The 24,976-nt window shown below is 42.4% G+C and overlaps 2 protein-coding genes across 2 annotated transcripts; both read right to left on the bottom strand.

Moving 5' to 3' along the window:
- Positions 1-743: 743 nt before the first annotated feature.
- LOC306977790 (uncharacterized protein) lies at positions 744-8,559 on the bottom strand (the record flags this gene model as incomplete). The annotated part of the gene is made up of 5 exons (XM_079576232.1): positions 744-772; positions 831-938; positions 2,481-2,607; positions 4,276-5,969; positions 8,262-8,559. 5 exons carry the CDS (start codon positions 8,557-8,559, stop codon positions 744-746), a joined length of 2,256 nt encoding a protein of 751 aa, XP_079432358.1.
- Positions 8,560-11,746: 3,187 nt separating this feature from the next.
- On the bottom strand, positions 11,747-23,487 carry LOC306977789 (bucky ball-like; the record flags this gene model as incomplete). Its single annotated transcript, XM_079576231.1, has 8 exons — positions 11,747-11,775; positions 11,841-11,918; positions 13,992-14,084; positions 14,147-14,382; positions 16,512-16,992; positions 18,538-18,720; positions 21,298-21,810; positions 23,352-23,487. 8 exons carry the CDS (start codon positions 23,485-23,487, stop codon positions 11,747-11,749), a joined length of 1,749 nt encoding a protein of 582 aa, XP_079432357.1.
- Positions 23,488-24,976: the final 1,489 nt, after the last annotated feature.

Raw genomic sequence — 24,976 nt, 5'->3', positions numbered from 1 at the left:
CCTGATAAATGAAACGAAACATTAGGACATGGCTGGAACATGTAGGGGGATGAAAATACTTAATTTAAACTCCGTATAGTTTCTTTAGTAATGCTTTTCTGACATTAATTATCCAATTATTTTTCAGTTTGGACCCGGGAGTAGCTTTGTGTGTGATGCCACATACGGTCCCTGAAATGGTTGAATAATGTGTTCATTCATAAGCGAACGCCTTCAGTGAGAATCTATGAATAGTCTTGAAATAAGTACGAAAGTGTTTCTGTGCTGTATTTGAACAACAGATTCCTTATGGAGAGTTCACTTAACCCCACAGTCAACGACAATGGAAAAATCTAAATTGTTGCTTAAGACAAAATATACCTAAACCAAGCATATGTAGTGGAAAACATGTTTCATCAAAGAATAATTCTATCCATTTCCCTTTTTTTTAATGCTACAACTCTATATTTACTGTATAGGTTCAGTTTACTCCGCCTCCTCTACCTCTAAAGTTTGTAAACCACCAACTCATCAACACCAGCCCTGCACCGGCTACGAAGGCGGAGAAATGACCCCATCTAGTGGCTAAAACAAGCACTGCCTCCACATAAGAACGAGCAAGACGTTGTTTATAAAGTAGTGTTTATTTGTTTGGTAATAAATAGTGAACATTGTGCACATTTTCCAAAGTGGCAATAAATAAATGTATGTGTAGCATGTTTAAAAAGTGCGTTGTTCACTCAAATGTTGTGTCGTGTGTAAAATCAGCACCGCGTGTCCTTCCTGTGTATCCCTGAAAAAGAAACAGGTCATTAAAGGCTCCGGGTTTTCAGGTTTCACAGACGTCTTACCCTGTGGTGGTGGAAGTGATCTGTTGTGCAGGTGTGTGTGTTGTGCTCGTATTAAATCGTTCTTTAAACTCTCCGTGTTGTGTCCGGGCAGCGTTCTCCAGGAGTTCTCTGCGGGACGAGCAAAATCAATAATCATTCTCAGATCTGCAGAATCCTGGAGCATCGTAGAGGCTGTGATGGAGTAAAGGTGCCGTGCGGACCAGTGACACCCACCAGGGGCGGACTGGCCATGTGTCCATTCTGGAAGAGCACAGAGGGGCCACTGGCTCTAGGGCCACTGGCTCTGACTTTACCTTACCCTTACCCCCGGGCGTAACCGAGCTTTACCCAAATCTAAAAGCTTAACCTCTAACTCCCGCCTGAACCGAGAGGATCCTTTTCCTCACATCAGATTTTTTTTTCCATCATTTTTTTGTTGGGTATTCAACTCATTTTTGTCACTTTTTTGTCATTTTTTGTCACATTTTTGTAATTTTTTTTCTTCATTTTTTTGTGACTTTTTTTTTCATTTTTTTGGTCATTTTTTAATCAAATTTTTGTACATTTTTGGTAAAAAAAATTTTTCCATTTTTTGTCACTATTTTTTTTGTCACTTTTTGGTCAAATTTTTGTTTTTGTTTTTTGTGACATTTTTGCCACTTTTTCATCCATTTTTCGTCACTTTGTTGTCAAACTTTTCTCACTTTTGTGTCACATTTTTTTGGCAGCACGGTGGCGCAGCGGTTAGCGCTCACGCCTCACAGCTAGAAGGTCCCGGGTTTGATTCCCACCTGGACGGGGCCTTCCTGTGTGGAGTTTGCATGTTCTCCCCGTGTCTGCGTAGGTTTCCTCCGGGTACTCGGGTTTCCCCTACCACTAAAAACATGTGCAATAGATTCCCCTCTGGGGCCAGGACTCCACTGAAAAAGAGATTCTTGATCTCAGTGGGACTATCCTGGTTAAATAAAGGTCAATAATAATAACATTTTGTCATTTTTTCTTCAATTTTTTGTCCATTTCTTGTGACATTTTTGCCACTTTTTCATAAATTTTTCGTCACTTTTTTGTCAAACTTTTCTCACTTTTTTTCGTCTCAGTTTTGTTGCTATTTTCACAGCTTTTTTCCAGAAGCTTTTGGACTGGGGTAAAGCCAAACCGGGAAAAAATGTGCTCGGTTCAGGTGGGAATTAAGGGGTTAAAAGAAAAGCATCCAAAAACAAAAATGCGCTGGAAAAGCTACAAAAAAGTGACAAAAAAGTGACGACAAAGCAATGAAAAAAGCGATGAAAAAACAATAACATGAAAAAAAAAAACGAAAGAAGAGACGAAAACACAACGAAAAAGTGACGAAAACACGCCAAAAAGCCACAAAAAAGTAATGAAAAAGCTACAAAAACATGACAAAAATGCAGCGACAACGTGACAAAAAGTTACCATCACTTTTCTAGATTTGAGCTTTCAAATGAGGCGTTACAGTGTTGCTCTCCAGTCAAGAAGCTTTTACTGGAGAAAATGCCCTCGGTTAAGGCGGGGGGTAAGAGGTTCACATATGTATTTGTGGAAGTGTCACATTTACGTTAATTTGGGCCAGGCCGACCAGAGTCCAGGGCTGGTTTTCGGTCCCAGTCCGCCCCCGACACCCACACAGACACAGGGTTTGGTTTGACTCACCCGTCTGCCACCTGTGGGCGAGGTACAGCTGGTCCTTCCTCCTCCACGGCTCCGGGCTCAGCCTCACGTGGTTTTCATCCTTCTCCCTGATGGCGTTTCCATGGGGACAGTGGTAAATCCTCTGCCACTGCAACAACAAGAGGACAGTAATCAGATACAGTAACACAAGTGGACCAAAGGGCTGATACAGAAACAGATAATTATACATTTTGGGCTCGATATTTATCGTCTGTTCATTTATTAGCATTTCTCCCCGCATTTTTTCTTTGTAAAACGTTGCCTTTCAACTTAAAAAGGGCTAGATGCATGTTGGTCATTTCATGCTCACTACTGCCACCTCAGGTCTAACGTGTAACTGCAGTCTCTTAAAGGGATATTTCAGGATTTTTGACATAGGGCCTCATTTCCTAGTTATCCAGAGTGTTGCTGGTACCTGGAGATATTTTTTTTGTAGTTCATGCAGTTCTTGTGTTTGAAGAGTTTCGTGGCGCTAGGCTAATGCAAGGTTAGCGCATGTCTATGATATCAGCTAGCCTGCATTAAAAACAGTGTGACCCGCTCCACAGAGCACCTGAGGCAAATCACTTATAACACCAGACTAACCATATAAATGTCTGTAATATGTATGTATGTAATGTGCTTGAACACCAGTAAGGAGAAGGAGATGGTGATCGACTTCACGAGGAAGCCACTACCGCACACACCTGTGAACATCCAGGGCGAGGACATTGAGGAGGTGGACAGTTTCAAGTACCTGGGTGATCACCTCAACAATAAACTGGACTGGTCCCACAACACCAACGCCCTGTACAAGAAGGGCCAAAGTCGCCTCCACCTTCTGAGGAGACTGAGGTCGTTCGGAGTGAATAGGCCTCTGCTCAGGACTTTTTATGACTCTGTGGTGGCCTCTGCTCTCCACTACGCTGCCGTGTGCTGGGCCCCGGGCAGCACAGAGTGGGACAAGAACAGACTGAACAAGCTGGTCAGGAGGGCCAGCTCCGTCCTGGGCTGCCCCCTGGACTCTGTGGAGGAGGTGAGGGACAGGAGGGTGTTAGCCAAGCTCACCTCCATCATGGACAACACCTCCCACTCACTGCACGGGACTGTAGAGGAGCTGAGCAGCTCTCTCAGTGGCAGACTGAGACACCCTCAGTACAGGACGGAGCGCTACCGCAAAGCCTTCATCCCCACTGCTGTCAGACTGTGCAATTAGACTGTAAAGTAACATGTGCAATAATCTCTGTATCAGCTGCACTTTAGTAACTCTTCTTCTTAAACGCCGACTGTAACAAGTGAATTTCTCCTTTGTGAGATCAATAAAGGTTTATCTTATCTTATAATAGTATTTTTTGGAATATAACTGACCTGCATCACATGAATGATCGCATTTTGAGGGACTATTTTCTAGCAGATCACTCCACCGCTGCGAAGCCTATACAAACACGAAGCTGATGCTGCTCAAATACAAGTTATTTTAAATGCAAAATGGTTAAAATTACTCTATGGACAGAGACATTTATATGGTTAGTCTGGTGTTAGAAGTGATTTGCCTCAGGTGCTCTGTGGAGTGGGTCAGACTGTGTTTAATGCAGGCTAGCTGATACCATAGAAATACACTAGCCTAGCGCCACGAAACTCTTCAAATATAAGAACTGCATAAACTACAAAAAAAATATCTCCAGGTATCAACAACACTCTGGACAACTAGGAAATGAGGCCCTATGTCAAAAATCCTGAAATAATAATGTCACTTTTTACAGGGGATCTAGGTAAATATTTGGCCGACTCTCCTCACCTTGGACTGGAGCTGCTGCTGGTGAAGCTCTCCACACAGGCAGTTCCTCTCCCTGAGCTTCGAATACGTCGCCGGACACTCTTCCACGTTCTGCTTCACGGCCAGCGGTCTCTTCATCTCCTCCATCAGCTTCTGCCTCCTGCCGCCGTTCTCCGACGACTCCCCTTCGTTTTCCATCCTCACGTCCGGCCCGGAACCTTTCCTCGGGAACCGCTTCCCCGCGTGGCCCTTGCAAGCGTCGCACGTCGGCAAAACCCCGTCGTTCCGCTGCTGGAAAGGCGGGAGTTTGCGTTTCGGGACTTGGGCCGGACTCGCCGGCGGCTTGTAGCCCCTTTGCTTGCTCGAACACCTCATGCAGAGCCGCTGCGCCTTCGTCCCGTACGAAACGAAGGCGTTCTCGTTGTAGCTCCGGCTCACGCAGCATTCGTGGTCAGAGAAGCTCCTCCGGTCCGCCTTCCCCATCGGTTTGTATCTCTCCTTCGGCTTGTGGATCGCGTTCGCTTCCTTGAACTCGGCGTCCAGCTTCCTCCGTCTCTCCGGGACGTCCAGACTTCTGTTGCCCAGTTCTTTGCCGAGCTTTAGCGGCGTCACGGGCATCTTGGAGTAGCTAGGATTGTCAAAGTCGGCCAACCAGCTCGTCGACGGTAAATACGCCGGTAAGGACTCGAACGACGTGTCTGGGAGGGCGCCGTCCATTTGCGAATCATCAGAAAGCAGGAGATTCCTCAAACATTTCGCCTCCACTTTCCCAGCTTGCTTCGGGACTTCACTCTCCACTTCCTCTTGGTTCTCCACCACCGGGACGACGTCTTCCAAGTCTTCTCCGATCGATTTCGGCACGTGAACAACCGGTACGACCTCCTCTTGCGCCGCTTCCTCGTTCGTCGCGAGCGTTTCCGCTGAGGGGACTTCGGCGAGCAAGGTGTCGTCGCACGATTCGATGAGGAAATCGGGCGACGGCACCAAGGTGTCCTCCGTGGACCAAACCGTTGACTCCATCTTTCGCAATTCGTCCAGGTATTCAGCATCGAAAGGAAGACGGACAACTTTGAAGTCATCAACGTTGGCGGCCATTTTGATTCTCGACGGTGTTTCCGCGATGCCGCTTGGAGTCGGCGCGATGAGTACGTCCGGACGAGCTTGGCGATGAGGATTTCCCTCTACGATCTGCGAGTTCTCTTCCTGCAGCAAACTGTTCTGGACGATCGAGCTGCAGTGGACGACGTCTTGAGCGAACATTTCCGAAGTGTCGTTCGAGTGCATGACCCGCAGACCCCTCGGCGTCGCGCAGCACTCGATCCTCACCTCCTCCGTCTCGATCACGAAGCTTCCTTTCGGAGGCGTCGCGGCGGCCGGCGAGGGCGCCAGCTCGTTCAGCGCCATGGTGCGGTCCTCGCTTTGGATCGACGTGGCTGCGGAGAGACTCGTCGACGGGTTGGAGCTCGCTGATTGGTTCGGACTCCCCTGGGAGGCGGGGAAGGGCTCGGTCTGGACCTCGGAGCTGGTGACGTCTCGCTGCGGGACGTTGTGCTGGTAGCGCAGTCTTCGGGCGTGGTAGGCCATGGACTGGTAGTACTGGGGGTTGAGCAGGCGGCGGTAGTCCATGAGGTGGAGGTGAGTGTGGGGCAGGACGAAGCCCGGAGCCTCCATGAACGGGGAGGGCGGGTAGTGCGGCATCATGGGCAAGCCGTATCCTACAGGGGAAACGGACAAGAGGAATGATTAAAGGGGCGAGATGAAAGTTAGCCATTTTATATTCACTACTGCCACCTCAGGTCATACGTGTAACTGCGGCTTCTAAATTAACCCCTTAACTCCCACCTGAACCGAGCCCGTTTTCTCCAGTTTGGCTTTACCCCAGTCCAAAAGCTTCTGGAAAAAAGGTGTGAAAATAGCAACAAAACTGAGACGAAAACAATGATGGAAATGTGACGAAAAAGTGACAAGAAATTGACAAAAAATAGACGAAAAATTACAAAAATGTTACAAAAAATTACAAAAATGTGACAAAATGTTACAAAAAAAACAATAGGGTTTGTGTAACGGGTTGAGGGCTGACCCAGGGACACTACTACATTTTGTTATTTTAATATTTTATTTTTTCCTAACAAATACCACAACCAACTAAAAACCATACATAGACCTTTACAAGGATATCAACATACCGGTATATGTATTTTTTGTAGTTTTAATTGTTATAATCCAAGTTGTTTAGTAATAAATGCCCCTGGGGACATGAGAAAATCTAGGCATGTGCTTAAATCTAATAACATTTTATAAAATAATAATTTAAAAAAAACAAATGTGTTAAAGGAGAAATAACAATATACAATTTACGCTGAACACCCATTTTGGATTTTGAGTAAATAAGATATACCTAAAAGAATCATGGGGGCACAAAATGTCAAGCAGCTAAACAGTCCAGTCGACGACCCCCACCTGAATAAGCACATTCTCTCCATTTTGGCTTTACCCAAATCTAAAAGCTTCTTGAAAAAGTGTCAAAATACCAACAAAAAACGAGAAAGAAAATGCAAAACAAAAGCAAAAAAGTGACAAAAAGTGACAGAAAGTGATGAAAATGTTATTGGTTTATTGTATGTGGATAAAACAGCATTGAACAAAGCAGACACCTGGTGTTAGAGCACAACTACACATTTCACAATGTGGCAAAAATGTGATGAAAACCCAACAAAAAAGTGACGAGATTAGTTTTGTAGGTCTGAGGCGTTACACTGGCTTATTAGGCTGTTTTAGATTTGGGTAAAGCTGAACTGGAGAAAAGGCACTGGGTTAACCTCTTAACTCCCGCCTGAACCGAGAGCATTTTCTCCAGTTCAGCTTTACCCAAATCCTGTAGGCCAGTGTAACACCTCAACTGAAAGCTAAGACCTACAAAAGTCATTTAAATGGATCTTTTTCCTCACGTCATCAAATTTTTTTGTAATTTTTTTTTGTCATTTCTTTGTCCCATTTTTGTCATTTTTTGGTCCCATTTGTGTCACATTTGTATCAAATTTTGGTCATTTTTTTGTAATTTTTTGTAATTTTTTTGGTCCATTTTATGTCATTTTTTTTGTCAAAGTTTTCTCACTTTTTTGTCACATCATCATCATTGTTTTCGTGTCAGTTTTGTTGCTATTTTCACAGTTTTTTTCCAGAAGCTTTTGGATTGGGGTAAAGCCAAACAGGAGAAAATGTGCTCGGTTCAGGTGGGAGTTAAGGGGTTAAAGGCAGGGTCAACAAGAGATAAGGCTGTCCCTGCACCAACAGCAACAAAGCTTAGATCTATTTTTTTTTTTTCGGTTCCTAATATTTTTCGATACCAGTGAAACCTAAACTTTTTTTTCTCAACATACCATTACTGTGCGACAAAACAGTCATTACTCAAAACAAAATAGTTTAACCTCTTAACTCCCGCCTGAACCGAGAGGATCCTTTTCCTCACATCATTAGATTTTTTTTCCATAATTTTTTTGTTGGGTATTCATCTCATTTTTGTAGCTTTTTCTCACATTTTTTGTCAAATTTTTGTTTTTTTGGTGTGAAATTTGTATCACATTTTTGTCATTTTTTTGTCACATTTGTCAAATTTTTGTCACTTTTTGGTCACTTTTTTATCAATTTTTATCACATTTTGATCACTTTTTTGTAATTCTTTTTGTCACATTTTTGTCATTTTTTGGCACATTTTTGTCATTTTTTGGTCAATTTCTTGTGACATTTTTGTGACATTTTTGCCACTTTTACATCAATATTTCGTCACTTTTTTATCAATGTTTTCTCACTTTTGTCTCACATTTCTATAATAGTTTTCGTCTCAGTTTTGTTGCCATTTCCTCAGCTTTTCCCAGAAGCTTTTGGTCTGGGGTAAAGCCAAACTGGAGAAAATGTGCTCAGTTCAGGTGGGAGTTAAGGGGTTGAAAAAGATGGCTACACGCGCCTCGTTGCCAAAACCGTAAACATAAATCCGGCTGAGGTCTCACCATATCCCGGGTATCCCGCTCCGTAGTACGGGTTGTAGTTGAGCGGCATGGCCAGAGGCATCGGCCACTGCAGGCTCTGCACCGGGACGAACGGCTGCTGCGGCTGCACGTAGAAGAACGGCTTGTGGTGGGTCTGTTCCTCGGGCATCCCGGGAGTCGAGCCGCCGCCGCCGCCGCCGCCGCCGCCGCCGCCGCCGCCGCCGCCGCCGCCGCCGCCGCCGCCGCCGCCGGACGGACCGTGCGCTGCGCCCGGACCGGAGTGAAACGGCCGGTGCAGCGTCGAGGTCCCCGCGGCCATGTCGGAAAGCGAGAAGTGATGATAATATTCAGGAAACTGGTAATATTTCTCAGAGTTTTCGCTGGCAAACAAACAGGACTCTGTCTGCCGTGTGTTTGTAGATTAGGACAGCGCTGCAGCCTCGTGCGGCCTTAAAGCGGCTCTGATTGGCTGCGGTTGGTGACGCAGGTGAGAGGCGTCAAATCAACGTCAGGTAAAGGCGGATAGAAAAGGCGCTCACTTCTGAATGAACTGATGATTATTTATGAATTCTTTTATGATTTTTATAGACTTTGTTTCTGTAGCTGTCCATGTTTTCATTGTTTATCTGAAGTACAATTATTTCCCACCAAATAGGCCTACCGAAGTTATGAAGTATTTGACCGTCCAGGTATCAACCGGCCTCCATCCAGATGAAAACAAGACTAGACACAGTTTAAAAAGGTGCAAAACAGGCCTCAGTTGGACACCAGTAAATTATGTCCAAACAGTAAAGTATGTAAAACTCCAAGGAATCACAAAAGGTGAAAGGTCTGTTGTTACGGGCAGGGGCGTCGGACTGGGGGGGGTAAAGGGTGCTGTGTACCCAGGGCCCAGAGCAGGGTGGGGGCCCTAAAAAGTGCTGCAAAAAGCGTTCTGTTTTGTACTTTCTAAGTTTCCTCATAATTGATACTATAAGAATTGAACACAACCGGGCTGAAATACAACAGTTGCTAGACAGAATTTTGCACAAACAATAATGATGGATGAATTTAAAAATGTGCCAAATGGTTCAACTGGCTTCAAATATGGTGCGAGACCAAGGCTGGACTGGCAGAAAAAATCAGCCCGGGACTTTTGGGTCAAGACCGGCCCTCTAAAAAAATTCAATGCAATCATCATATTCAGTCATATTCAATGCAATAGTCGAGGTGATGAGCAAAACAATAAACCCTTGGCTTGAACTAAAACAGTATTAGCTACGAATCGAGGACAATAGTTGCATTTTGTTTCTGCCGAATTCAAACTAACGCCTCAGAGACTCAACACTTTAATCTTGTCATTTATAACTTGAAGGAACTTTTGTAAAATTACTGAACAATCTTAAAATGTGCGTTCCGTTAATGAAGTTCCTCTTGCGACTGCAACACAAATAAACTTCTCAAAACCAACCAAATGATCAACTGTAGATGAAGATGAAATGGTAAAACTTACCACAGAGTTACAGAGGTGTGTGGTGAAAATAGAAATCCCAAAAAGGCCAAACATTGTAAATCCTTTGTCACCTGACAACTCCCAGCATGCACTTCTTTGCAAACATTTGTCTAAAAAGTATAAAAAATAGAGGGCTGAGGTTTTGTGGGTCCTGGAGGGAGTTACAATAAACCATTTCCTCTTATATTCCTCTAGTGGAGCAATTGTGTAATTGCATCTATGTAATGATAAAGATTCTAATGGCTTCTCTCGCTAATTGTGGGCCGGTGTCAGGTATAACGGGCCTTATCTCGATCTGACTGGCCCAAAAGTACGTCGGCCCACCGGGAAAACTCCCGAATCTCCCGATGGCCAGTCCAGCCCTGTGCGAGACTAAATGAGGCTGAAGCCCTTGAGCTTTTTTGTTCATGAGACAACATATAGTATATTTATTTTTTGCAAAATAGCATTTTAATGCCTACTTTAAAGTCACACATTTGTTATTCCCAGCACAAATATCCCATGCCCCTGGTGCAGTCGTCCTGTTTAATGTGGTCTGCTAATAATCATTATGCTGCAGAATGTTCCACCACCAATTTAAATATCTATATCACTACCGGGATTGAAGGTTGTTCAATTTCTGTAACTGAAGCCGATCCAGATGAAATTTCAAGTCAAACATCGAGTTCACAACAAACAAAAACAAAACAATGAACTAAGTATCCGGGATTAATCTAGATTTTTAGGTCGCTGTGTATAATAAAGTTATAATAGAAAATAAATCAACTGCACTGTCAAACCACTGTTATGTGGTCAAAGAACAAGAAATATGAGGGGGGTCCAAAAAGATAGTTTGTACCCAGGGCCCAGAATTTGGTGCTACGCCCCTGGTTACGGGGCCATGACTGAGGCGCAAAAGAAAAACAGGTACAGACACAATATTATCGGACTCAAAACATCCTCTGTTTAGAGAGTCATTTGTGCCACAAGCCATTTCACAATGTTTTTTCTTTTCTGTACAGCCGGTCTGTCAGAGAAGGTTTTAAAGAATGTAGGTAATGATTTTAGCATAATTTAAACTGAGGTTGTCCATGTTTGGATCTGTCTGCTGTGGTCGTGGTGTATTTTTACTCACTGCAAACTAATTCCCCCACAGGGACAATCTACTACTACATTAAATTCTAGACTGGCAGCTCATTCCAGTGAGCGCTACTCATGAACAGAACACTAAATTAGAAGGAAACCATTACTAAGAGGGGAAAATCATCTGAAGTGTCTCAGCTCTCGTGTAGCCTAAAGAGGCTCGGAGATCTGGAATGAGATTGATAATTCTATGAAAGAATCACATTCTCTCTACATATTTATAAAGTTTTTTAAGCAAAATGGAGGCTTAGTATAATGCCATATGGCTCATGATTCACATTCTGGTCTGGCCCTTGAATTCACTGTACATCTTGCAGATATGTGTAGAGACTGAATTCACAAGCTTCCTTTTGTGTATTGCTTTGGAAGGCAAGTGTAAGTAGGTATTGGGTGGGTAAATTAGCTTTTTTTATTTATTTCTCTAACAAAAAATGAATGAGACAACACGTTTTGCAAAGAAGGAATGAATAATGCAATGTAAAAACGTCTTGTGTGTCCAGAAAAGTGCTAAATAAAACCAGTGCATTATTATTAATTTTCTTCCTCAACTTAAATATGTTTGTCATAAGAAATAAATCCACTCCAAAGTGTTCAGCAGATCTTTTATTGAACTGGCCCCAAACAGTGGCTTCACACCCGTGACCTCCGCTCCGTGAGTTCATAGGAATCGTGCCAAGGCAGCGTCACTGCGACATCATCACTCCTGTATTCATATTTAATATTATATTTAATTTCCTCCGTGCTCCGTGCGTTTCACCTCGTGCCCTCATTACATCCAACAGGCACTGCTTTGGGGACCTGCAACCAAACCAGACAAAAGGTTCAAATGTTGGACGAGGACAGACAAAAGGAGTGAAGTCGACCCACAGTTTAACAGTTCACATCCGGGACGTCAGCATGGAGGCTCCCGGGACACGGCGCCTGCGGAAGACACGGCGGGCGTGTAAAAACAGAGTTAATGTCATGAATGTTCTGTGGACTCAGACCTCGGTCCCAGAGCGGCGGCGGGGGCTCGTCGTCCTCGTCTCTGGGACGGTGGTAGATCACCTTCCTCTGGGGCAGCTCTGAGGGAAACGGGTCAAACAGAGGCAAGACAATGGTTATGTTTGTGAGCAGAGTTACACAGGCTTTTAACCTCTTAACTCCCGCCTGAACCGAGGGGATCTTTTTCCTCACCTCAGATTTTTTTTCCATAATTTTTTTGTTGGGTATTCAACTCATTTTTTGTCACTTTTTTGGTCAAATTTTGTGTCAAATTTTGTGTCAAATCTTTATCACATTTGTCATTTTTTGTCACATTTGTCTTTTTTTAGTCTTTTTTTGTCAAATTTGTCAATTTTTTTTGTCACATTTGTCACTTTTTTGTCATTTTTTCGACAATTTTTCATCAATTTTTCGTCACTTTTTTGTCACTTTTTTGTCAATGTTTTCTCACTTTTTTGTCACATCTTCATCATTGTTTTCGTCTCAGTTCTGTCGCTATTTTCACACCTTTTTCCAGAAGCTTTTGGATTGGGGTAAAGCCAAACTGGAGAAAATGTGCTCGGTTCAGGTGGGAGTTAAGGGGTTAAGTAATCATCTGTACTTTAATACTTTATACTGGATCTGAAAGTTATTGTTTACTGTCGCAGTATACTGAAGGGAAAAAGACTCTTCCACAATCAACACAACCCACACAAAACCTCATTAATATCTATCATTGTAAGACATCCACTGGCAACAGGGCTGGACTGGCCATCGGGAGATTCGGGAGTTTTCCCGGTGGGCCGACGTACTTTTGGGCCGGTTGGGCCAGTCAGACCGAGATAAGGCCCGTTATACCTTAACACCGGCCCACAATTAGCGGGAAAAGCCATTAGAGTATCTATCTTTACAGAGATGCAATTACACAATTCCTCCAATAGATATACTCCTCTGGTGGCGATTTCTTGAGTCATGGTTCCCAGATGTAATGAGCTATGGGCCTCTGGGACATAACACTCATGCCCCTCACATTGTGAATATAAGAGGAAATAGTTTATTGTAACTCCCTCCAGGACCCACAGAACCTCAGACCTCTATTTTTTGTACATTTTAGACAAATGTTTGCAGAGAAGTGCATGCTGGGAGTTGTCAGGTGACTCTTGCCCCTCGTCGTCAGTGCAGTTTGGAAATTTTCTAGTTTCCATTGAAAGGATTTACAATGTTTGGCCTTTTTGGGACTTCTATTCTCACTCCTCACCTCCATAACTCTGTGGTGAGTTTTACCGTTTCATCTTCATCTACAGTGGGATCATTTGGTTGGTTTTGAGAAGTTTATTTGTGTTGCAGTCGCGAGTGGAACTTCACTAACGGAACTCACATTTTAAAATTGTTTAGAAGTTTTACAAAAGTTCCTTCAAGTTATAAATGACAAGATTAAAGTGTTGAGTCTCTGAGGTGTTAGCTTGAATTCGACAAACAAAATGCAACTATTGTCCTCAATTTGTAGCTTATACTGTTTTAGTTTAAGCCAAGGGCTTATTGTTTTGCTCATCACCTCGACTATTGTATTGAACATGACTGTTTTTTTTTTTTTTTTTTTTAGAGGGCCGGTCTTGACCCAAAAGTCCCGGGCCGATTTTTTCTGCCAGTCCAGCCCCGACTGGCAAAACTAAAACTGAAAGAGTTGACAAGTTTAGAATCACCTTTGTGCCGAGGAAAGGTGAAATAAAGAAAAGGTGAAAATAGATTCTTAAATAGCCGCCTTTTGCTTTGAGCTTTTGATATTTTCTCAATGAGCTTCAGGATGTCGTCACAGAACTGGTTTTCACTTCACAGACTGTTAAACCATTTCAGGGACGACTTTTTGAAAATCATGGAGAAAACGCCAAGAATTTTGAAGAATTTTAAATAAAAAAACATTGCTCTTTCACCCTTTTTTGTTTCCTATAATTCAACATGTTCATTCATAGTCTAATGTCTTCAATGAGAATCACACAAAGTAAATCATGTTGAAACTAAAGAAAAGCCGGTACATTTTTACTGTAGAGTCTTTTTAGAGGCGAAAATGGAAAGATTTTTGGAGACATTGGGACGACAGCCAATGTTTTTGTGTTCTATACTACAGGTCTTTCTAAGCACTTTCCATGATCCTCCTTTTCTGTGTGGGGCCAAACCTTGTCGCTGCTGTGGGACGGCGCTCCTCCTCCGAACAGCTCTTTCAGTCCAGCGGCCGTGCTCCGAGGCCGACTCCTCCCTGCTGAGACGCTCTGACGACACAAGCCCAACATTTACATCCAATCCCAGACATGGATGAAGTGTGAGTTTTTACCCTGGCAGGTCCTGTGGCGCTGCTCCTTCTCCTCCCTGCTCTCCTCCTCCTCCTGGGTGTCCCTCCTCTCGGGGTCCTGGTCCGTGGGGTCGGGCTGGAGGTCTCTGGGCTGGTCCCGGGTCGGTCCTCGTCTGTACCAGGACTTTGCGAGTCTCGGGGGTAAAGGCTGAGTCTTCCTGGGCCCCGAGTGCTTCCGGACGACCACTCGAATGGGCGGCTCACACCCGCGTCCGAACCTGAGGACCACGGCATGACACGTGAGACAACTTATCACAAGAATTAGCTTTTGGTCGTTGGTGCAGCACGAACACAAGAATAGAACTGCTCACTAGAACTATAGATAGATTTACGATGTCACATTTCTCCATTCGGCGCCACCATACGTGTCAAGAGTCTAATTGTTTGCGTTACGGATCATTGAAAACATCCTGAAGCAATAGTTCATACCCGTGTTGTGAGGGGCTGATCCCAACACGACAAAATTAATATCCCAAAAGTAATTTAACGCCAAGGAACAGAGACGGAAAGGCTTTGGCTTCGATCTTGATCCAAGACACTCGTCTGCTCCCAGTCTTTTATCACAGGTAAATTGATAAACCACTTATTTCCTTTAATTCTATGGGGGTCAATTATCAAGACAGGTGCTACATAGTGGGTGCAAGCTGAAAAAAAAAAAAATTGAGGTTGTTCCCGTCAAAAATACAAAAAATACAAAATACAATACAAAAAAACAGTCGCTTGACATACGAAACAAACTTGACCCCTTAACTCCCACCTGAAGCAAGCACATTTTCTCCAGTTTGGCTTTATCCCAATCCAAAAGCTTCTGGAAAAAAGGTGAGAAAATAGCAACAGAACTGAGACGAAAACAATGATGGAAATGTGACAAAAAAGTGAGAAAAAATTACAAAAATTTGATAAACAAAAAAAATGACGAAAAAATGTCACAAAAAATGTCACAAAAAAAAATACAAAAATGTTAGAAAACTGACAAAAAAGACAAAAAAGACAAGACAAAAAATGACAAAAATGTGACAAAGTGGGGCACCAAGCCCCCGACAACAGAGCTCCAGGATCATTTGGGTGCTCAAACCCCTCCACCACGTTAAGGTGGCGGCTCCAGGAGGGGAGAGCTTTACAAACCAATAAAATAATCTTAAAATCTATCCTGAAGCTCACCGGGAGCCACCCATCAATCACATGGCTTTACCTTGCCAGCAAGCTGAATTCTCACAGTATTTGTGAGTTTACAAACACATGAGAATCTTGAACCTGGCAAAACAGATACTAAAAAAAATGTGGCGACAGCAAATAAAACACTAAGTATGCTGCAACACATAACACACACAACTTTTTTCAAAACTAAACCTCGAGTGGATTTGGGGAGTTCTGATCCAATGTGTGACCTCTCCCCGATTCCGGAGCCGTCCCAGATTCATGTCGGTGCAAATGTTATTGGCACTGGAATATCAATCTGACTCTTGCCGTGGCTCCTCGTTAGTGAGAAACCTCAATAGTGAGAGTACGCCTAGAATAGACAGGATCATATACATCAGGGGAAGGGCCGATTTTCTTTATTGTAAATAGACCGAGGGCCGAAGGTGTTGATTATCAGCCCAAATCTTAAATGAGATAAATGACTTAAAATTGCTTGAATAAAAGTTCTTCTATGTTGAATTTGAGTCGGTTTGAAATAATCCAAGATACAAATTCTAGCGCCAATGGAACAATAAAACCCACTTGAAATCAGAAAAATAATTGTTTTTCACTTGATTTTTTTATTTGTCCTTTATCCAGGATAAAACTCATTGAGATCAGAAATCTCTTTTTCAAGAGTGTCCAATATGACACAAAATCATCTGAATTAAGAGAACTACTACTAGAGGTTTTATCTCATCTAAGACCAGACCAAATCTACTCAAACCTTCGATTTGATCTCTTAATTGAAGTAGATTTATGTCATTTCTTCCTTAAAACTATTATGCTTTTTCCAGTGCACTTCTTTCAAATGCCATTGTTATCCATAATATATGACCTCATTGGGTGTATTGACAGTATTTCTACCCATTTAACTCTATTTATGTTAAAAGTACTCTCTGATTTGTGTAATAAGGTTTCTCAAAATCATCTTGAGGGCCAGAGGTTCTGTGCTGAAAGGCCGGATTTGGCCCCCGGGCCTGACGTTGCCTACCCCTGATATACATTATGTGCATATGAGCGTTACATATTGACCATTGACACATTATGTGGAGGATTTGAGAAACAGAAACCCATCTATAAGGAAACAGATCCAGAAAAATGCTGCTTCTCCATCTGTGAAATAGACACCAACAGATCCTCCTCAGACCCCGGGAGCTTCTCTTACCTGCCCTCGTCGTCCGAGTCTCCGCCCTCGTCCAGGTAAACTTTGCTGCAGTGGACTTTGCTCCTCGTGGCGGCTCCTCGGGGCAGACTCTTCCCACAGCAGGCGCACACGAACCTCTTGGACCCGATCGTCCAGATCTCGTCCACGTCGCTGCCGCCGCCGCACACGACGCCCGCCAGGCGCCGGCCGCCCCCGTACACGCGCCGCGGGAACAGCTCCACCTCCTCCAGGTCTGTGGAGAACATCTCGTCTCTGGAGGAGAGCTCGTCCAGGGAGGGGCTCAGCACGCTCATGCGCTCGTGGGTGGACGGCGTCTGGAGGTAGTTGTAGTAATACGGCGAGCGGGTCAGAGGACTCAGGCCTTTCGCCTCCGACGACAACTCGAACGGCAGCTTTAGGATCTGGAAACTCGCGTCATCTTGGAAAATGTCCATCGCCTTCTCTTCAAGAGGAGCTTCTCTGCTTTTCAGGTCGTCTTGTACTGCAAAAAAATAAGTTAATAAAAATATTTGACCTTAAAAGGGGCTAGATGCAAGTTAGCCATTTTATACCCACTACTGCCACCTCAGGTCATACGTGTAACTGCACCTTCTATATTAAAGAGGGGGTATTCTGCTTTTTTCAGTCACACAGCACCAGTCTATATCACACTACAATGATGACCAAACCTTCTGTTGGTCTGTAAATGCAGCAAATTAGAATAACTGCCTTGTATAAAATGTCTCTCTCAAAATGGCTGTAGTGAATGTCTTGAAATAGGCCTCTGTCTCTTTAAGAACCTCTGACTCTTTCCGACACGCCCCCTCCACACGCTGTCTGTGGCATTAGTGGGGAGGGGGTTCTGCTGAGGAGGTTGGTTACTCGGCTGGTGACGAAAGCTCGGAGGCGTCTCCAGGAGGTGGGGGCGTTCCTAGGAGGACTCAGGCAAACCTATCCCTAAAATGGCCGCCATCAGAGTTTTTACAGATGACTCAAAAATACGTGAATGTGCCAAGGCAACACTTCAGGCATGTTTTTAATGAGGGAATGACATAATAACATGATGTAAACCTTGAAAAAGTCGATTTTGCATAATACCCCCCCTTTAAGCTCGTAAGTATCACCTTTTTGAGTGACAGTGCAGGATTATAGAGGCAGTTCTGAACAGGTCTGAGCTCATTCTACACATTAGGACATGGCTGGAACATGTAGGGGGAGGAAAATACTTCATTTTAACATTTTTAAACTCCGTATAGTCCAAACTTGGACAATACATTTAAATTTAACTTTAGTCTTGACATAAATTAGTCTAACAATTATTTTTAGTCTTGGTTTAATAAAACAAATTATTGTAAGTTTAGTCGACTAAATCAAATCAATTTAGCCAACTTCACATTATTAATGTATTCGAAAATATTGAATCATTCACAGCATTTTTTTGTCCTTTTTACTTTTAGTTTTTAATTAGTCAACATTTAAGTAAATGCATCTGGAGATTTTAGTCATAGTTTTGCTTTCATTAAATAACTTTGTCTTGCAAAAATATTACTTTCACTAAAATGAATAAGTATTTTTGTTTCTCAAAGCAGCACTATGTAAGTTGTTTATTTCATTCCCGTAGTCCCTCTGGGGGTAAAACAAGTGTTAATGGGATGACTGGAGGGTCTTTCATCTCCCCCGGTGTCTCTGGCTAGAAAAACACAATTGCAACTTGACTGCCACCGGGATGGAGGTGCAATACACACTAATGGAATTGCGAAGAAGAAGCTAACGGGTAAAGCCAACTGTGGGCTAGCACCACTTAAACAGTATTTACAGCCAAGTTTGAGTGAATAAAAGATCTCCATTGTGTAATTGGATGAACAATTTCCCTCTGTTCCTTTGTCTTTTCTGTCAGCGTAGTATTTATTTAAAAAAATTAAAAAATTGCAACTTGCTATGACACCTGCAGTGGCGCTTATGGCCTCTAGGGGCACGAGTTACTTAGTACTGCTTTAACTCAAGTGCAAATGCACTTATTTCAACAAACTTCCTAATTTTACGTTACTTTTCGCCGTGCGCTCTTGTAGCTCGTCGGAGGGCGGGACGTTCTGATCCGTCGCGTCGATATCTGCTTGAATATCGGCGTCGTTTTGAGTCTGAGTTTCGATGGGCACGACTTGTTCCTCGGCTTCCAGCACGGACGAACTGTCAAGCGGCGGCTCCTCGTCCTCCGCACCTTCAGCCCAGACTGCAAAAAACAACAGTTACAATGATATTTGAGCTTAATTTGAGTAGTTTTGACTTTAGCAAAAATAAGCCAGTTAAGTATTTTTGCATTTCAGACGAGACACTGTTGGGGAATAGGGGACAAATTCAACTTTTGCTGTTGATTACTGACATTAAAGGATGATACATACAAGTTTTCTGATTTCGTGTAAAAATAAAAAGGCATTTTTTGCATAAAACGGCCAAAATTGAACTTGTTTTTGAATAAGCTAGTTATAGATGAAAAAACTAAAATAATTCTCCTTGATTTTTAGCTTAAGCAATATGCAATTATTGCGTATATGACCTTATAGTGACCGAGCAGCTGTTTGAGTGGTCAGCATGGTGCCTTTACTTTCCATCACAGTGGTCTCTACAACGCTCCAGGATCAACTGTTTGGAAGGTTTTCACTACAGACGAAGCCTCTCGCCAGAAAATCTACAAAACAATCGATCCTGGAGCGTCGTAGAGACCACTGTGATGGAAAGTAAAGGCCACTCGTACAGAAAAGTCTTGATACATCTAAGACTGGTAAGTGTCTGTAGGAGCGACTAAAGCGGAGATGTGGAATGTGCCGTCTCTCACAAAGGAAATGACCATATTTGGATTACAGTGTCATGCAGGTCGGCTTTTGTGCTACACGTGGATACCAAACTTGTCAGTATTTGTGAATGAATAAGCGTGGGAAAGACCAGGGAGGGACACAGACATGTTGCTCGAAGCACAAGCCAACAATGATGAAATAAGCAAGGGTGAGTTTGGTCTGTTTTTTACGACAAGCAGCTTCACCCCTTAACTCCCACCTGAACCGAGCACATTTTCTCCAGTTTGGCTTTACCCCAGTCCAAAAGCTTCTGGAAAAAAGCTGTGAAAATAGCAACAAAACTGAGACGAAAACAATGATGGAAATGTGACAAAAAGTGAGAAAACATTGACAAAAAAAGTGACGAAAAATTGATGCAAAAGTGGCAAAAATGTCACAAAAATGTCAAAAAGACATTGACAAAAAAGTTGATGAAAAATAACACAAAAAAAAGACAAATGTGCTAAAAATGACAAAAAAATGACAAAAATTTGATAAAAAAATTCAGAAAAAATGACAAATATGTGATAAAAAATTGACAAAAATGTACAAAAGACATTGACAAAAAAATTGACGAAAAATTGACAAAAAAATTCCAAAAATGTGAATAAAGACATTGACAAAAAAAATTATGAAGTGGTAAAAATGACAGTGTAAAAAATTGGCCAAAAAATTGACAAAAATGTGATAAAAATGACAGAAAATGACAAAAATGACAAAATGGGACAAAAAAATGTCTAAATATTGATAAAAAATTGACGAAAAAGTGGCAAAAATGTCACAAAAATGTCAAAGAAATTGACAAAAAAGTGACGAAAAATTGATGGAAAAGTGGCAAAAATGTCACAAAAATTTCAAAAAGACATTGACAAAAAAGTTGACGAAAAATAACAAAAAAAAAGACAAAAATGTGCTAAAAATTACAAAAAAAAGAAAAATTGGATAAAAAATTCAGAAAAAATGACAAAAAAATGTCACAAATGTGATAAAAAATTGACAAAAATGTATAAAAGACATTGACAAAAAATGACGAAAAATGGACAAAAAAATTCCAAAAATGTGAAAAAAGACCGACAAAAAAAAATTATGAAGTGGTAAAAATGACAGTGTAAAAAAGAAATTGGCAAAAAAATTGACAAAAATGTAAAAAAAAAATGACAAAAAATGACAAAAATCTGACAAAATGTGACAAAAAAAATTCTAAATATTGATAAAAAAATTGACGAAAAAGTGGCAAAAATGTCACAAAAATGTCAAAGAAATGGACAAAGTTGACAAAAAATGACCGAAAAATGAAAATGTGATAAAAATTTGACAAAAAAATTACAGAAATTTGACAAAAAATGACAAATATGTGATAAAAAAAATGACAAAAATGTATAAAAGAAATTGACAAAAAAAATGGACGAAAAATGAAAAAAAAAAATGTATAAAAGAAATTGACAAAAAAAATGGACGAAAAATGAAAAAAAAAATGAAAAAGTGATAAAAATTTGACAAATTCCAAAAATGTGCAAAAAGACATTGACAAAAAAAATTTATGAAAAAGTGGTAAAAATGTCAGTCAAAAAGAAATTGACAAAAAATTGACAATGTGATAAAAATTTCACAAAAAATGACAAAAATCTGACAAAATGTGACAAAAAATGACAAAATATTGATTAAAAATGACAAAAAATTACAAAAATGAGTTGAACACCCAACAAAAAAATGGAAGAAAAATCTGATGACGTGAGGAACAAGATCCTCTCGGTTCAGGCGGGAGTTCAGAGGTTAAATCTCACCATCATCCACTACATGAGAAATCAGCGTTTTCACCTGCAGCGTCTCACCTTAAAATACGTTATTATTTCAAGTAAACAGAGATATTTTCTAGTCCAGATTTGTTTTATTTGATTTAAGAGCATAAACACATGTTCCCCCGATCGAGGGCGAATACACTTATTTGTAGAAAGCGTTATTTATTTGTGGGTTACGTTTCGGGCTGCAGCACTCCCTCGGGCTCAGACCCTCCTCCAGGCTCCTCTGGCTCGAGTCCCCGTCGTAAACCGCGATGGTGGAGAACGTGGACGCCGGCGTCTCCGCGCAGCTTTCCCCTCGGGCCCCGTTCAGAGCCGCCGCCGCCGCCTTCTGCTGCTCCGGTTTCCTCTCCTCCGCGGGGGAAAACATGGCGGACGACTGCGAGGCCACGCCCGAGTCCAGCTCGCGGTCCGCCCCCCCGGTCTGCATCTTGTCCAGGCGCTCGATGAGCTTGGTGATGGCGTCGCTGGGGTCGGTCTGCGCCCCGGAGCTGGCGGTTTCTCGGTGCTCCTGAGGGTGGAGGTGGTGAGGGGGCGGGTGGCGGCCGGACGTGTCCCAGTGAGGGGAGGGGAAGCGGGGCTCGAACATGCGGCGGACGTCCATGGGGTAGAGGGGCGCGTTGGGGTAGACGAAGCCCGGATACTGCATGTACTGGTACGGGTTCAGGCACGGCCGCCCGAAATTAAAACCTGCGGAGGGAAAACCAGCACTATTAGGCTTTAGTCTTTGGATAATCATTTAAGCTGCATCCACACAAAGACACGCATGGAATTTAAAACACTGAGACAAAATGTGTAGAACATCTGCCAGGCCTCTATGTGGCGCTGTGAGGCCACCACAGAAAATAGAAGAATGAAGGTAGACTTTAACAGTAAATACAACATTAAGCCAGTGTGGATGAACTGAGCACATTTTCTAAAAGATAGCTATGACTACGCAACAAAAATGCAACAGAACTAGGGCTGGGTACCGTTAAACGATACCTACTTGGTACTGACCGAAAAGCTCCAGTATTGGGCAGCAGCAGTATCGAAAAACTTTTTTTCTGCGCTAATTTTCTGTACTTTTTCTCTCCAAATGTCAATAAATTATCCGCAGTGAGTCTAAAAAAACCTGAACCCATGAGCAGCTTAAGCACAAATGCAGATGTTTTCTTAAAGCGAAGCAAAGAAATAACTTACTAACACTTTAGTCGTTATTAGAGATGGCAGAGCCGTGTCTGAGCCAGGACTAAGGAGTTACAGACAACTGGTTAAAAACCAGGACTGAATAAGAAACTAGAGCTCTTAGACAAAGAGAAAAGCAGCAACAAGATGCACATCGGCTTTACCTGAAGTTACTGCTGTTACTAAACTCCAGCTGCACCAAATGCAGGGGCGGATCTAGAGATTGCCATGTAATGTCTCACATCTGCTCTAGAAGCTACTTGGGTGATAACAGAGGCTCACTCTCAGTTCTTACTTTTTGGACAGGACAAATAATTATAACAACTTTAGAGCTAAATAAGGAGCCAGGTGCAACTTCTATGGCCCAAAAGATTATTATTATTATTTTTTCTATTACAAAAGTTTCAATTTTACCCGAGTAAGAAACCCCCTACTTATATTATGAACAATGCTACTATTTGTTTAATTTTTGGGGGGCTCAGCCTGCATCTAAACGGAAAAATTACCTTTGCGATCAAGACGCAAAACGTGCGTACCCCTGCTTTAAACATTCAACATTGTAAAATGTGTTGCCACCCCAGAAATTATTCCTGACCCTGCTCGCCGCCCCGTGATTTGTTTTCTAGAACCGCCCCTGACCAAATGGCAGCACCAGAGGATGAGAAAAAGTGAGCGCTCACTCTGCATTAGCCATTTTTGGAACAGCTTTGGTTAGTGATTAGTGACAGAGTGAGCGTTTGCACTATGTAACAGATCTCTGACGTGCTTTCACTTTGTCGAACAGCTCAGTGTGTTTAGAAAAGTATCTGAAATAAACGGTGCCTGATGTGAAACTGTCTCTGCAGCTCAGGAGGGAATAATGTCCCTTCTCTCTTTTTAATCACTGCTTAAGTGGGAATTCTGCTCAAAACATGAAGTTACAGGTGACGCTGCAGCGGAAAAGCAGGTATCGTTAAAGTAGTGGTATCGAAAAAAATAACGCACGGTACCCAGCCCTAAACAGGACAGGTAAAAAAACATGACAAAACAGAACAGGTTTAGTGGTGGCGCGTTACCGTGGTTACCTCCGGGCATGCCGTAGTGCCCGTAGGGGTTGTTCATCTGCCACTGCTGGTACTGCGGCATGTAGTAAGGCTGAGACGGAGGCTGGACGTAGAAGAAGGGCCTGGGGTGGTTCCTCTGCTGCCCGCCGCTGCCCATCGAGTGCGGAGCTTTACTGCCATCTATGGGACAGATTAAAAACAACATGCACTTCAGCCAGTCTCAGGATTTTTTTAGACTCACTACTGCCACCTCAGGTCTTACACGTAACTGCAGCTTCTATATTAAGTCTGAGTCTGTTAGCCTGCTCATGTATTTTTCCTATAGCTGTTAGCATTAGCAATCAAACAGCACAAACTATGAACGATCCAGATGTTTTCAGCTGTTGTCAATCCATCCACCACATTAAGGTCAAAGCCTCGTTAGAAATCAGTAATGTAAAGATTCAGATTAGCGTCTCAAAGTGTCCTCAGAGCTAAAGGCTAACTCAAATTCAGTGACGTTTCTGCTCTTTGTGGGTCAGACACACATCAGGATCAGGACATAGTATTACACATATTATAGATTTAGTGATAGGGGAGCCCGGAGTGCCCGAGTACCCGGAGGAAACCTACACAGACATGGGGAGAACATGCAAACTCCACAGAGAAAGGCCCCGTCCAGGTGGGAATCGTACCCGGGACCTTCTTGCGTTAAGCCCAAGACTGGGGCTTAAAGGGCCTATGCAGAGTTTAAAAATGTTAAAAGCATTTCCTATCCCTACATGTTCCAGTAATGTCCTAATGCAGGGGTAGGCAAGTTTACTTGGCGGAGGGCCGACTTTCTTTAATGTAAACAGACCGAGGGCCAAAGGCGCTGATTATTAGCCCAAAGTAAAACACAACACTGGAAAAAAGACCATCTTAAATGAGATAAATGACTTAAAATTGCTTGAATAGGTGGCGTTCACGATTTAGAATGTGATGATGTCATAATGTCAGGTGGAGGGCGGGGCCAATGCAACTCTATGGGAGAAATGCAGTTTTTGTAAGAAATCTCCAAAACGAAAATTGACAAATGTTTTTCCTCTTCAGTATTTGATCGTGATTGGATTCTCAAACCTGTGATATTATTTTTATGTCTGAAAGTCTTTTCTATTGGACAAGATCATGGTCATGTTTTCGCACATTGTCACCACTTTTTGACGTTTTTCAGAGATAATAATTGTACATTAGTTCATATGTGCCGACAGAGGAGACGATGAACTTTGTGACAGTTTTAGTTTCATGTGGATTCCTCCAGTAATGACTGAGATATGAGCCAAAAAACAAAGACATAAAAATATGCATTTTGTCAGTTACCACCGTTACCATAGTTACCGTCAGTTGCTCCACCTCAATGTTAAACTATAGGCTCTTTAGAATGTTGTGATGTCACGTGAACGCCACCTATTAAATTAAGTTATTTTTTGTTGAATTTGACTCGGTTTGAACTAATCCAAGATACAAATGCTGTAGCGCCAATGGAGCAAGAACAAAACCCACTTGAAATCAGACAAATAATTGTATTTCACTTGAAATGACACAAAAATTATCTGAATTAAGAGAACTACTACTACTAGCTACTCAAACCTTCGATTTAATCTGTTAATTCAAGTAGATGTATGTCA

This window comes from Gobius niger, assembly GCF_951799975.1.
Source record: "Gobius niger genome assembly, chromosome: 18".
In the NCBI taxonomy this organism is placed as follows: domain Eukaryota; kingdom Metazoa; phylum Chordata; class Actinopteri; order Gobiiformes; family Gobiidae; genus Gobius; species Gobius niger.
The sequence above is the reverse complement of the archived record's forward strand: the minus strand, read 5'-3'. Positions and strand labels throughout refer to the sequence as shown.